The sequence below is a fragment of the Oncorhynchus masou genome, unplaced genomic scaffold (assembly GCF_036934945.1).
Source record: "Oncorhynchus masou masou isolate Uvic2021 unplaced genomic scaffold, UVic_Omas_1.1 unplaced_scaffold_750, whole genome shotgun sequence".
Classification (NCBI taxonomy): Eukaryota; Metazoa; Chordata; class Actinopteri; order Salmoniformes; family Salmonidae; genus Oncorhynchus; species Oncorhynchus masou.
Window position 1 is genome coordinate 241445 of NW_027013960.1, and position 15226 is coordinate 256670.

General features: G+C 46.2%; 1 protein-coding gene and 1 non-coding gene across 2 annotated transcripts; both read left to right on the forward strand.

Moving 5' to 3' along the window:
- The first annotated feature begins 5155 nt into the window (after positions 1-5155).
- trnal-aag (transfer RNA leucine (anticodon AAG)) lies at positions 5156-5237 on the forward strand. The gene has a single exon. It is a non-coding gene; the product is annotated as a tRNA-Leu (tRNA).
- Positions 5238-10056: 4819 nt separating this feature from the next.
- Positions 10057-12105, forward strand: LOC135537311 (zinc finger protein 271-like). Its single transcript, XM_064963518.1, has 2 exons — positions 10057-10209; positions 10299-12105. The coding sequence occupies exons 1-2, from the start codon at positions 10158-10160 to the stop codon at positions 12032-12034; spliced, it is 1788 nt and encodes a 595-aa protein (XP_064819590.1). The 5' UTR covers positions 10057-10157; the 3' UTR covers positions 12035-12105.
- Positions 12106-15226: the final 3121 nt, after the last annotated feature.

Here is a 15226-nt window from a genome sequence, read left to right on the forward strand (position 1 = left end):
ACTAAGAACAGATATAGCCCTTGGTTCACTCCAGACCTGACTGCCCTCGACCAGCACAAAAACACCCTGTGGCAGACTGCACTAGCATTGAATAGTCCCAGCGATATGCAACTTTTCAGGGAAGTCAGGAACCAATACACACAGTCAGTCAGGAAAACAAAAGCTAGCTTTTTCATAAATGAAATTTGCATCCTGCAGCTCTAACTCCAAAAAGTTTTGGGACACTGTAAAGTCCATGGAGAATAAGAGCACCTCCTCCCAGCTGCCCACTGCACTGAGGCTAGGAAACACTGTCACCACCGATAAATCCACAATAATCGAGAATTTCAAGAAGCATTTCTCTACGGCTGGTCATGCTTTCCTCCTGGCTACCCCAACACCGGCCAACAGCTCGGCACCCCCCGCAGCTACTTGCCTAAGCCTCCCCAGCTTCTCCTTCACCCAAATCCTGATAGCAGATGTTATGAAAGAGCTGCAAAACCTGGACCCGTACACATCAGCTGGGCTAGACAATCTGGACCCTCGCTTTCTAAAATTATCCGCCGATCACTGACCATTTCGAATCCCACCGTACCTTCTCCACTGTGCAATCCGGTTTCCAAGCTTGTCACGGGTTCACCTCAGCCACGCTCAAGGTAATAAAAGATACCATAACCGCCATCGATAAAAGACAGTACTGTGCTGCCGTCTTCATCGACCTGGCCAAGGCTTTCGACTCTGTCAATCACCATATTCTTATCGGCAGACTGTCAATCACCGTATTCCTATCGGCAGACTCAACAGAATTGGTTTCTCAAATGACTGCCTCGCCTGGTTCACCAACTAGTTCTCAGACAGAGTTCAGTGTGTCAAATCGGAGGGCCTGTTGTCCGGACCTCTGGCAGTCTCTATGGGGGTACCACAGGGTTCAGTTCTCGGCCGACTCTTTTCTCTGTATATATTAACGATGTCGCTCTTGCTGCGGGTGATTCCCTGATTCACCTCTATGCAGACGAGTCCATTCTGTATAGATCTGGCCCTTCTTTGGACACTGTGTTAACAAATCTCCAAACGAGCTTCAATGCCATACAACACTCCTTCCGTGGCCTCCAACTGCTCTTAAATGCTAGTAAAACCAAATGCATGCTCTTCAACCGTTTGCTACCCGCTCGCCCGACTAGCATCACTACTCTGGACGGTTCTGACTTAGAATATGTGGACCACTACAACTACCTAGGTGTCTGGCTAGACTGTAAACTCTCCTTCCAGACTCATATTTAACATCTCCAATCCAAAATTAAATCTAGAATCAGCTTGGTATTTCGCAACAAAGCCTCCTTTACTCATGCCGCCAAACATACCTTCATATAACTGACTATCCTACCGATCCTCAACTTTGGCGATGTCATTCACAAAATAGCTTCCAATACTCTACTCAGCAAACTGGATGCAGTCTATCACAGTGCCAACCGTTTTGTCACCAATGCCCCTTATACCAATCACCACTGCGACCTGTATTGCCTCGTCCGCTGGCCCTCGCTACATATTCGTCGCCAGACCCACTGGCTCCAGGTCATCTATAATCTATGCTTTCCTTCCAGTTCTCTGCTGCCAATGACTGGAACGAATTGCAATAATCGCTGAAGCTGGAGACTTATATTTCCCTCAGTAACTTTAAACATCTGCTATCTGAGCAGCTAACTGATTGCTGCAGCTGTACTACCTCATCCCCATATTGTTTTTATTTACTTTTCTGCTCTTTTGCACACCAGTATTTCTTCTTGCACATCACCATCTGCTCATCTATCACTCCAGTGTTAATCTGCTAAATTATAATTACTTTGCTACTATGGCCTATTTATTGCCTTACCACCTCACGCCATTTGCACACACTGTGTATAGACTTTATTTTTTTTCTTATATTGTGTTATTGACTGTATGCTTGTTTATTCCATGTGTAACTCTGTGTTGTTGTTTGTTGTGCACTGCTTTGCTTTATCTTGGCCAGGTCGCAGTAAATTGCCTACCTGGTTAAATAAACTGGCCAACCTGGTTAAAAAAAAGGTGAAATAAATAAAAAAATATATAAAAAAAACGTAGTTTCTTATAGGAATGCTATAGTGCTTTTTCGTAAGGGGAGCCAGTTTGACTGTATGGAGTAGCTAACGTTCGATGAGCTAAGACGGGGTCTGGGATACCAGACTGCACTCTGGTCAAAGAGTGATGACAGATATCCCTGCAAATGCAAACGGTCTGATCTCCACAAAAGCCAAACTGAGAAATACATTTTGTTTTTTTTATATTAACAAGTGGTTGCCATGGTGAATAATCCAATGAAAGGAAACTCTCTAAATGAAAATACTGACAGATCAACAAAAATGTCCTTGTAGATCTAATCTAAATTATTCTAAATTAATATCTATGGGTATTTTGTTAATACATTTCCTGTTGCAGGAATATAAATGAAGAGTGTTTCCCAAAGTTTGGTGTTGACTATGAACTTTACTTAGTGAGGTAGCTGTGCTTTGTGGAAGAATGTCAGATGTAAATGATTGTCAACATTGAGTTGTTACTGGCTAGCTAGCTAACTGGCCCCCCAATGGTGGAACAAACTCCCTCACGACGCCAGGACAGCGGAGTCAATCACCACCTTCCGGAGACACCTGAAACCCCACCTCTTCAAGGAATACCTAGGATAGGATAAGTAATCCTTCTCACCACCCCCCCCCCTTAATGATTTAGATAAACTATTGTAAAGTGGCTGTTCCACTGGATGTCAGAAGGTGAATTCACCAATTTGTAAGTCGCTCTGGATAAGAGCGTCTGCTAAATGACTTAAATGTAAAATGTAAATGTAACTGGACATAACAGGTAATGACGTTCTTTACCTTATCTGTGCTTAACTGTATTTGTTTGTTTACACAGATGACATCAGCCTTATATATATATTTAAACTTCCTTGGCTAAATATAGCGAGCTAGTTGGTTGGTTAGCTAGCTAGCCAACATTAGCTCCTATCTGGCTAGTACTGTATCTATGGTATAACCAAAGATACTGTATATAGAATCAACCCAAAATAGTTAATCTGTTTCGTTTACAGTGGGAGCAAATTAAGCATATTGGGCGGAACAAACAAGGAGGTTGGCAAAGTCAGAATCAGCGAGATCCCATTTGAGGTATTTGCATATTTTCCGTTAGGGAACGCCTCCTCTGTGAAATGCGCATGTGCACAAACTCAAATTCGACTTTGCACTCCTTCAAATTGTATTGGTCACGTACACATATTTAGATGTTATTGCCGGTGTTGAGAAAATGCTTGTGTTCCTCGCTCCAACAGTGCAGTAGTGTCTAACAATTCACGACAATACACACATCTAAAAGTAAAAGGATGGAATTAAGAAATATTGTAATGACCTGACTAGATCATAAATGAACAATTGTCCAGACAGAGGCTTGAGTTTGCGAATTAACGGTTTATTAATTAAACCAACTTTACACAGGCTACTGTTTGGGCCGTAGCACACACCAAAAAGATGACAGATAACCCACAAGCCAATCGTGACCTTCTCTTGGGAAGCCCAGACGTAAGAGAGAGAGAACAAAGGCTGAACCTGGTCTTAACTTCCAATGCCCCGCCCCCTCCACGCCACTCCGCCAACCACCAGGATGCCCGGCATCAGAACATTCCAGGCATTCCCGTGATTGGCAGATAGCAGGTTGATTGACATGTCGGACCCCGCGAACACCGGGTACTGGTCAGTACAACACAACCACCTCCTAGCCTAACACATAACACACAGCTGTCTGTGCGGGTCGCTACAATATATAAATATTGGGATGAGCAATGTCATAGTGGCATTGACTAAAATACACCAACATGTACCCTGCACATTGGCTCGGTACCGGTACCCCCTGTATATAGCCTTGTTCTAATTTTATTGTGCAACTTTTTGTTTTATTTGTTACGTTTATTTTGTAAATATTTTCTTAACTCCATTTCTTGAATTGCATTGTTGGTTAATGCCCCATCTGTCAGCACTCTGTTTCCACTCTCTCAACGGAGCTGACCTGAACTGACGTGTCACATTTTCTGGCCTATCCAGAAAAATGCTACATGTTCTCTTCATCTGAGAAAGTAAGCTTGGGAGACAGTGTAACGGATGTGTTAGTTAGCGGTGTGCGTTAAATAGCGTTTCAAACGGTTACGTCACTGAGACCTTGAAGTAGTGGTTCCCCTTGCTCTGCAAGGGCCGCAGCTTTTGTGGAGCGATGGGTAACGATGCTTCGTGGTTGACTGTGTTGTTGATGTGTGCAGAAGGTCCCTGGTTCGCACCCGGGTATGGGCGAGGGGACTGTCTGAAGTTATACTGTTACAACAGCACCCAGTGTGGAAAGATTTACCCGCTGGCTAAACTAAATTAATTTAGATTTAAACAGACAATAAAGTATCAATCATTTAAAAGTTTTAAAAATTCATGCACCAATCGCAGATTGCCCCTTTATCAATTCCTACAGTACTGAACAATATATTCAAGTGTAGAACTTCAGTAGAATGCCCCTTTAAAACCACACATTAGCCTAGTTCAACAACTGCTGAGTAGTTTTTAGACAATACTCACTGGTGTTAATCAGAACTTCTGTCTCCTCCATTTCACTCCCAGAACGGCTTCAACCTTCTCTTTTATTGAGACAGCCTCCTCTTCCTCCCAAAAAGGTTCCTCTTTCACTGAAACAGCCTCCTCTTCCTCCTTTTTCATTCTGAAAGCTTCTACCTCCTCTTCCACTGTGACAGCCTGTATCCCCTCTTCCTCTTTCACTCTTCTCCTCCTCTTCTTTCAATGTGATAGCCTCCTCTTCCTCCTTTTTAATTCTGAAAGCTTCTTCCTCTCCTTTCACTGTGATAACCTCCTCTTTTACGTCAATGTTCAGCCCCAGTGCTTCTTTCTCCGTACAGCAGACCCCCTCACGTCGCCATCTGCTGGATGCATTGGGTAACGCAAAGAGGATTCTGTCAAACAATATAACAAATAATTTCAGTACGTTTTTTTTTACCACACTTCTTACAAAAACACTACCCTCTACAAAGTTGGTAAAAAAGAGAAACGGAAACATCCAGCTTTCATGGATATAGTAACATGGATACTATATCTATTTCATGGATAGAATAACATGCATCGGTAGCGTGGCCGAGCGGTCTAAGGCGCTGGATTAAGGCTCCAGTCTCTTCGGAGGCGCGGGTTCGAATCCCGCCGCTGCCAGATATTTTGGCTCCCTAGCGTCGCAGCGGAAGGCACAGTGCGAGCACTGGTTCGATTCCAGGCTGTGTCGCACAATTGATCCAGCGTCGTCCGGGTTTGGCAAGGGTTTGTTGTAAAATAAGAATTTGGCTTGACTAGTTATATAAAGGGAAAAAAAACAGAATTTCAAATTGATTACATGTAGATTTTTTTTGTCGCTGGTGTACACACAGTGGTGGAAAAAGTACTCAATTTTCATACTTGAGTAAAAGTAAAGATACCTTAATAGAAAACGACTCAAGTGAAAGTGAAAGACACCCAGTAAAATACTACTTGAGTAAAAGTCTAAAAGTATTTGGTTTCAAATGTACTTAAGTATCAAAAGTAAATGGAATTGCTCAAATGTACTTAAGTATCAATATATTAATAAGCAAACCAGACGGCACATTTTTTTTTTGATTGACGAATTGCCAGGGTCACACTCCAACACTCAGACATAATTTACAGATGAAGCGTTTGTGTTAAGTGAGTCCGCCAGAGCAGAGGCAGTACGGATCACCAGGGATGTTCTCTTGATAAGTGTGTGAATTTGACCATTTATTTTGGGTGTCAGGGTCTTTGGGTCTTCAAACACCCAAACGGCGTTCCATCAGAGAGAGCACGAGGAGGGCCCGTGTCATGCAGGTTCAGGTCGCCTCTACAGGACAGTTGTATATTATTTAAAACATGTAATCAATTGGTGGCTGATTAGGCATTATTGCCACCAGGCAGCAGTTTAACAATAGCAGCATTGCGACAGCATGTGTAGCTTCGTGAAATGTTAGGCCTAACAAGAGAAAATGACGACCAAATAGAGGCCTACCAATAAACCGTTATTCATTAGCTAAAGAAAAGCTATACATACCCATCGATTAATTAGGCATGCAGCCAATTAGACACGTCACTATTTCAACACGATGGACAGCGATCGGTTTGTGAGATGGCTGTCTGGCTGAAATATTGGATTTTATTTTAGAGCGGGGCCCAAACTCCAACCTTGCGGGGGTCCAAAGAAACTGCCTTAACTCTAGAAAATGAGCTACTAAAATCAGAAGGCTACCAACGACTGGAGTAGTATTTGTATGCTGGCAAATTTCCAATGTTTGAGTTGAACAGGTGCTGTGCCGAATAGCTCCCCCCGCCAGAATCCCCCTTCGCGTAAACGCGCAAGCGCTCAATTCTTAATCGATTTACTTGCTCGTTGAGATTTCTCATCACGTTAGGCTGCGTTTCATTTTTTTGTCATTTTGATTTCACTAGTGATGTCTGCAGTTTTCGATTTGGTTATTTGTTTCAAGTGTAGTCCTTCCCGGGGAAGGACTGCCCGTTCCATGATCTCCCCATCACGGTTGACAACTCCATTGTGTCCTCCTCCCAGAGCGCTAAGAACCTTGGCGTGATCCTGGACAACACCCTGTCGTTCTCAACTAACATCAAGGCGGTGGCCCGTTCCTGTAGGTTCATGCTCTACAACATCCGCAGAGTACGACCCTGCCTCACACAGGAAGCGGCGCAGGTCCTAATCCAGGCACTTGTCATCTCCCGTCTGGATTACTGCAACTCGCTGTTGGCTGGGCTCCCTGCCTGTGCCATTAAACCCCTACAACTCATCCAGAACGCCGCAGCCCGTCTGGTGTTCAACCTTCCCAAGTTCTCTCACGTCACCCCGCTCCTCCGCTCTCTCCACTGGCTTCCAGTTGAAGCTCGCATCCGCTACAAGACCATGGTGCTTGCCTACGGAGCTGTGAGGGGAACGGCACCGCAGTACCTCCAGGCTCTGATCAGGCCCTACACCCAAACAAGGGCACTGCGTTCATCCACCTCTGGCCTACTCGCCTCCCTACCACTGAGGAAGTACAGTTCCCGCTCAGCCCAGTCAAAACTATGAATAGACCTGTATAAGCAGAATAAAGGCTGAGCTCTGGTGAATGAAGAGTTAATCACTGGACATGTAGAAACCGAACGTCAGCAGAATCCATGGGAGTGTACAGAGCTGGGTCAACATGGAGTTAATCACTGGACATGTAGAAACCGAACGTCAGCAGAATCCATGGGAGTGTACAGAGCTGGGTCAACATGGAGTTAATCACTGGACATGTAGAAACCGAACGTCAGCAGAATCCATGGGAGTGTACAGAGCTGGGTCAACATGGAGTTAATCACTGGACATGTAGAAACCGAACGTCAGCAGAATCCATGGGAGTGTACAGAGCTGGGTCAACATGGAGTTAATCACTGGACATGTAGAAACCGAACGTCAGCAGAATCCATGGGAGTGTACAGAGCTGGGTCAACATGGAGTTAATCACTGGACATGTAGAAACCGAACGTCAGCAGAATCCATGGGAGTGTACAGAGCTGGGTCAACATGGAGTTAATCAATGGACATGTAGAAACAGAACGTCAGCAGAATCCATGGGAGTGTACAGAGCTGGGTCAACATGGAGTTAATCACTGGACATGTAGAAACCATGGGAGTGTACAGAGCTGGGTCAACATGGAGTTAATCACTGGACATGTAGAAACCATGGGAGTGTACAGAACTGGGTCAACATGGAGTTAATCACTGGACATGTCAAACCGAACGTCAGCAGAATCCATGGGAGTGTACAGAGCTGGGTCAACATGGAGTTAATCACTGGACATGTAGAAACCGAACGTCAGCAGAATCCATGGGAGTGTACAGAGCTGGGTCAACATGGAGTTAATCACTAGACATGTAGAAACCGAACGTCAGCAGAATCCATGGGAGTGTACAGAGCTGGGTCAACATGGAGTTAATCACTAGACATGTAAAACAGAACGTAAGCAGAATCCATGGGAGTGTACAGAGCTGGGTCAACATGGAGTTAATCACTGGACATGTAGAAACCGAACGTCAGCAGAATCCATGGGAGTGTACAGAGCTGGGTCAACATGGAGTTAATCACTGGACATGTAGAAACCGAACGTCAGCAGAATCCATGGGAGTGTACAGAGCTGGGTCAACATGGAGTTAATCACTAGACATGTAGAAACCGAACGTCAGCAGAATCCATGGGAGTGTACAGAGCTGGGTCAACATGGAGTTAATCACTAGACATGTAAAACAGAACGTAAGCAGAATCCATGGGAGTGTACAGAGCTGGGTCAACATGGAGTTAATCACTGGACATGTAGAAACCGAACGTCAGCAGAATCCATGGGAGTGTACAGAGCTGGGTCAACATGGAGTTAATCACTGGACATGTAGAAACCGAACGTCAGCAGAATCTATGGGAGTGTACAGAGCTGGGTCAACATGGAGTTAATCACTGGACATGTAAAACAGAACGTAAGCAGAATCCATGGGAGTGTACAGAGCTGGGTCAACATGGAGTTAATCACTGGACATGTAGAAACCGAACGTCAGCAGAATCCATGGGAGTGTACAGAGCTGGGTCAACATGGAGTTAATCACTGGACATGTAGAAACCGAACGTCAGCAGAATCCATGGGAGTGTACAGAGCTGGGTCAACATGGAGTTAATCACTGGACATGTAAAACAGAACGTAAGCAGAATCCATGGGAGTGTACAGAGCTGGGTCAACATGGAGTTAATCACTAGACATGTCAAACAGAACGTAAGCAGAATCCATGGGAGTGTACAGAGCTGGGTCAACATGGAGTTAATCACTAGACATGTAGAAACCGAACGTCAGCAGAATCCATGGGAGTGTACAGAGCTGGGTCAACATGGAGTTAATCACTAGACATGTCAAACAGAACGTAAGCAGAATCCATGGGAGTGTACAGAGCTGGGTCAACATGGAGTTAATCACTGGACATGTAGAAACCGAACGTCAGCAGAATCCATGGGAGTGTACAGAGCTGGGTCAACATGGAGTTAATCACTGGACATGTAGAAACCGAACGTCAGCAGAATCCATGGGAGTGTACAGAGCTGGGTCAACATGGAGTTAATCACTGGACATGTAGAAACCGAACGTAAGCAGAATCCATGGGAGTGTACAGAGCTGGGTCAACATGGAGTTAATCACTGGACATGTAGAAACCGAACGTCAGCAGAATCCATGGGAGTGTACAGAGCTGGGTCAACATGGAGTTAATCACTGGACATGTCAAACAGAACGTCAGCAGAATCCATGGGAGTGTACAGAGCTGGGTCAACATGGAGTTAATCACTGGACATGTCAAACAGAACATCAGCAGAATCCATGGGAGTGTACAGAGCTGGGTCAACATGGAGTTAATCACTGGACATGTCAAACCGAACGTCAGCAGAATCCATGGGAGTGTACAGAGCTGGGTCAACATGGAGTTAATCAATGGACATGTAGAAACCGAACGTCAGCAGAATCCATGGGAGTGTACAGAGCTGTGTCAACATGGAGTTAATCACTAGACATTTAAAACCGAACGTAAGCAGAATCCAATGGAGTGTACAGAGCTGGGTCAACATGGAGTTAATCACTAGACATGTAAAACAGAACGTAAGCAGAAAATTAGTTTTTTTGTTAAATTAATCTAGGCACCAAAAGCCATGTATCTGTAATAAGATGTGTTTGTACTAATCAAGTATTATGAAAGCACTTATATTAGGAAAGTATTTTATGCAATAAATGTATTATTGCATTAATATAATGGCACCGCTACCAATATAATCGAGACTGAGCGAAGATCAGTCAGGTCTCAGATTAGATCATCATTGTGTTTTCTCATAACATGAGATCAGGTCTCAGATTAGATCATCATTGTGTTTTACCCTTCAGTGTTCTAACATGAACTTCACTACCCTCTTTTTCGGATTTACAGGAAACACCTATCCCACCCCCTCCTCCCTCTCCCTCCGACCGTCCTCCCCCTTCACGCTCCCGAGGGTCCCAGGTCGTGCCTTTCCCGGTAGCGCCTTACTGCAGGGTATGAAGAGGTTGTCTGTGCTGCTGGTGGACTACAGGAAAACAACAGGGCTGAGTGGGTTTATGTTCTTACATACATTTATTTTGGGACACTCACTAGATGTTCTTAATTACCATTCAATATAACTGTCTGTTGTTTCACAGGGGACAGCCGTAACCGTCGCTCTCTCAGTAGAAGAGTCATATCTGGGGAGGCTAACGAACATGATGCTGACGAGGCAGAGAACAGTCTCTCCAGATCAGAACACCTCAAACACCAGCAGAGAGTTGCAGGGAAGAAACCTCACCGCTGCTCTGACTGTGGAAAGAGTTTCACCTCTTCGGCAAAACTTAAAACACACCAGAGAATTCATACTGAAGAGAAACCTTATAGCTCTTCAGACTGTAGGATAAGTATTTTGCAACTAGGAAACTTAACAAAACACCAGCTGACCCACACAGGAGAGAAACCTTTTAGCTGTGGTCAATGTGGGAGGAGATTCACGAAGTCAGGAGCCCTGACAGTTCACCAACGAATACACACAGGAGAAAAACCGTTTCACTGCACAGACTGTGGGAAGAGTTTTGTTCAATTAGGCAACCTGAAAATTCATCTGCGGACACACACACAAGAGAAGCCTTACCACTGCTTTGTCTGTGAGAAGAGCTTTTCAACATCACAGGGTAATAAAGTGCACCAGAGAACGCACACCGGAGAGAAGCCTTACCACTGCTCTGACTGTGGGAAAAGTTTTGCTCATTCAAGAAATCTGATAAAGCACCAGCGCATACACACAGGAGAGAAACCTTACAGCTGTGATCAATGTGGGAAGAGATTTACTAGCTCAAACGACCTGATAATACACCGTAGAACACACACTGGAGAGAAGCCTTACCACTGTTCGGACTGCGGGAAGAGTTTTACTCAGGCAAGCAACCTGAAAACACACCAGCGCAGACACCTGGGCCAGAAGCTTCACCACTGTTCAGATTGTGGAAGTAACTTTTCAACATCAAGGGGTTTAGAGCTGCACCAGCGAACACACACAGGTGTGAAACCTTACTACTGCTTCAGCTGTAGTAAAAGTTTTGCAAGATTAGACGGACTGACAGTGCACCAGCGAACACACACAGGTGAGAAGCCTTTTAGCTGTGATCAGTGTGGGAAGAGATTTGCTCAGTCAGCACACTTGACTGTACACCAGAGAAGACACACTGGAGAGAAACCATACCACTGCTCAGACTGTGGAATAAGCTTTATTAATTCAAATCACCTTAAGGTACATCAGAGAGTACACACAGGAGAGAGGCCTTATAACTGTGATGTATGTGGCAAAAGTTTTGTTACATCAGGAAGTCTGGCTTCACACCTTCGAACCCACACAGGAGAGAAGCGTTACCATTGTACCGACTGTGGGACACGCTTTGGCAAGTCAGACCATTTAAAAGTGCACCAGAGAACACACACAGGAGAGAAGCCTTACCATTGTGCCGACTGTGGGAAAAGCTTTGCTGGGTCAGGCAGTTTAAAGTCACACCGGAGAACACACACAGGAGAGAAGCCTTACCACTGCTCTGACTGCGGAATGGGCTTAACCACTTCTGGTGGACTTAAAATACACCGGAGAACACACACAGGAGAAAAACCATTCCACTGCTCTGACTGTGGGAAAAGATTTAATCAGTCTGGGCAGTTGGTTTTACACCAGCGAATACACACTGGCGAAAAGCCTTACCACTGCTCAGACTGTGGGCTGAGTTGTACTTCTTTAGGGGATTTAAAAGTGCACCTGCGAACACACACTGGAGAGAAGCCTTTTGGCTGTGATCAGTGTGGGAAGAGGTTCAGTCAGTCAGGAACCCTGGCTGGACACAAGAGGAAACACCACACGGGTGGGTAACCTTTCCATTTCTTTTATTTTTTGATAGCTGAAACCAGTTAATGGTAGACTATCGGAGAGAAGCCGTGCAGGGTGAGCTTTCTTAATGTGGCCATGCTTGGTGTAACAAGGGAACTTTAAATAACTGTCCATTTTAATTACAATATTTTTAATTTATTTAACTAGGCAAGTCAGTTAAGAACACATTCTTATTTTCAATGACGGCCTAGAAACAGTGGGTTAACTGCCTGTTCAGGGGCAGCATGACAGATTTGTACCTTGTCAGCTCGGGGTTTTGAACTTGCAACCTCCCGGCTACTAGTCCAACACTCCAACCACTAGGCTACCCTGCCAGCCGAATATGAGTGGCAAAGTCTGTGTTTGAATGGTGTGGGCGTATACCGGTCATTAAAATGATTCATGACAAGTTAACAGTGGATTGGTCAGCTCAGGGAAAGCAGGGAGGTAGCTCCTCCCCCTATCTCTGCTAGTTTCAGGCAAGTCTGTCCTTAGGGATAAGGCAAGGGTCCATTTGAAAATGTTCAACCCTGTCGACCATCCAACTCACCATGGTCAAGCCTGGCTACCCTCCAACTCACCATGGTCAATCCGGTCCACCATCCAACCAACCATCAACATGTTCAACCCTGTCCACCATCCAACTCACCATCAACATGGTCAACCTTGTCCACCATCCAACTCACCATGGTCAACCCTGTCCACCATCTAACTCACCATCAACATGGTCAACCCTGTCCACCCTCCAACTCACCATGGTCAACACTGTCTACCATCCAACTCACCATGTTCAACCCTGTCCACCATCCAACTCACCATCAACATGGTCAACACTGTCCACCATCCAACTCACCATGGTCAACCCTGTCTACCATCCAACTCACCATCAACATGGTCAACCCTGTCCACCATCCAACTCACCATGTTCAACCCTGTCCACCATCCAACTCACCATGATCAACCCTGTCCACCATCCAACTCACCATGGTCAACCCTGTCCACCATCCAACTCACCATCACCATGATCAACCCTGTCCACCATCCAACTCAACATGGTCAACCCTGTCCACCATCCAACTCACCATGGTCAATCCAACTCACCATGATCAACCCTGTCCACCATCCAACTCACCATCAACCATGGTCAACCCTGTCCACCATCCAACTCACATGATCATGGTCAACCCTGGTCAACCCTGTCCACCATCCAACTCACCATGGTCAACCCTGTCCACCATCCAACTCACCATCAACATGGTCAACCCTGTCCACCATCCAACTCACCATGGTCAACCCTGTCCACCATCCAACTCACCATGGTCAACCCTGTCCACCATCCAACTCCACCATCAACTCACCATGGTCAACCCTGTCCACCATCCAACTCACCATGGTCAACCCTGTCCACCATCCAACTCACCATGGTCAACCCTGTCCACCATCCAACTCACCATGGTCAACCCTGTCCACCATCCAACTCACCATGGTCAACCCTGTCCACCATCCACTCACTCAACATGGTCAACCCTGTCCACCATCCAACTCACCATGGTCAACCCTGTCCACCATCCAACTCACCATGGTTAACCCTGTCCACCATCCAACTCACCATGGTCAATCCGGTCCACCATCCAACTCACCATGGTCAACCCTGTCCACCATCCAACTCCACCATCCAACTCACCATCAACATGGTCAACCCTGTCCACCATCCAACTCACCATCAACATGGTCAACCCTGTCCACCATCCAACTCACCATCAACATGGTCAACCCTGTCCACCCTCCAACTCACCATGGTCAACCCTGTCCACCCTCCAACTCACCATGGTCAACCCTGTCCACCATCCAACTCACCATCAACTGTCCACCATCCAACTCACCATGGTCAACCCTGTCCACCATCCAACTCACCATCAACTATGGTCAACCCTGTCCACCATCCACCACCCAACCCTCACCATCACTCACCATGGTCAACACTGTCCACCCTCCAACTCACCATGGTCAACCCTGTCCACCCTCCAACTCACCATGGTCAACCCTGTCCACCCTCCAACTCACCATGGTCAACCCTGTCCACCATCCAACTCACCATGGTCAACCCTGTCCACCCTCCAACTCACCATGGTCAACCCTGTCCACCCTCCAACTCACCATGGTCAACCCTGTCTACCATCCAACTCACCATCACTATGATCAACCCTGTCCACCACCCAACTCACCATCACCATGGTCAACCCTGTCCACCACCCTCCATCAACCCTCACCATGATCATCAACCCTGTCCTGTCTACCATCCAACTCACCATCAACATGGTCAACCCTGTCCACCATCCAACTCACCATGGTCAACCCTGTCCACCATCCAACTCACCATGGTCAACCCTGTCCACCCTCCAACTCACCATGGTCAACCCTGTCCACCATCCAACTCACCATGGTCAACCCTGCCATCAGACTCATCATGTCAACTCTGTCCACTCTCCAACTCACCATGGTCAACCCTGTCCACCATCCAACTCACCATGGTCATATTGTCCACCATCCCTGTCACCAGTCAGCCTGTCCACCATCCAACTCACCATGTGTCAATGTCCACCAGTGTCCAACTCACCATGGTCAACCCTGTCCACCATCCAACTCACCATGGTCAATATTCCACCCATCCAACTCACCATGGTCAACCCTTGCATGAAACCATTAGTCAATCATAAAATTATTCAACCCTGTCCACCATACTCACCATCAATCACCATGGTCAACCCTGTCCACCATCCAACTAAAACCATGGTCAACCCTCCACCATTATCAACCCTGTCCATCTCCAAACCCTCCACCATCAACATGGTCAACCCTGTCCACCATCCAACTCACCATGGTCAACCCTGTCCCACCATCCAACTCACCTCAACCCTGTCCACCATCCAACTCACCATGGGGAGGTCAACCCTGTCCCCAGTCTCCAACTCACCATGAGGGATGGACAACCCTGTCCACCATCCAACCACCATCCAAGTCTCCCATGGTCATCTTTGTCCACCATCCTCACCATGGTGATCAAGTCCACCATCCAACTGTGCCTGTCCACCATCCAACTCACCATTCAATCCACCTCCAACTCACCATGTCAACCCTGTCCACCATCCAACTCACCATGGTCAACCCTGTCCACCATCCAAGGTCAAGCCTGCC

Bases quoted from the DNA above. Each gene is read 5' to 3' on its own strand.
- LOC135537311 (XM_064963518.1), top strand. From the start codon at position 10,158: ATGAAGAGGTTGTCTGTGCTGCTGGTGGACTACAGGAAAACAACAGGG. The intron at 10,210-10,298 runs GTGGGTTTATGT...GTTGTTTCACAG, and splicing joins CAGGAAAACAACAGGGCTGA to GGGACAGCCGTAACCGTCGC.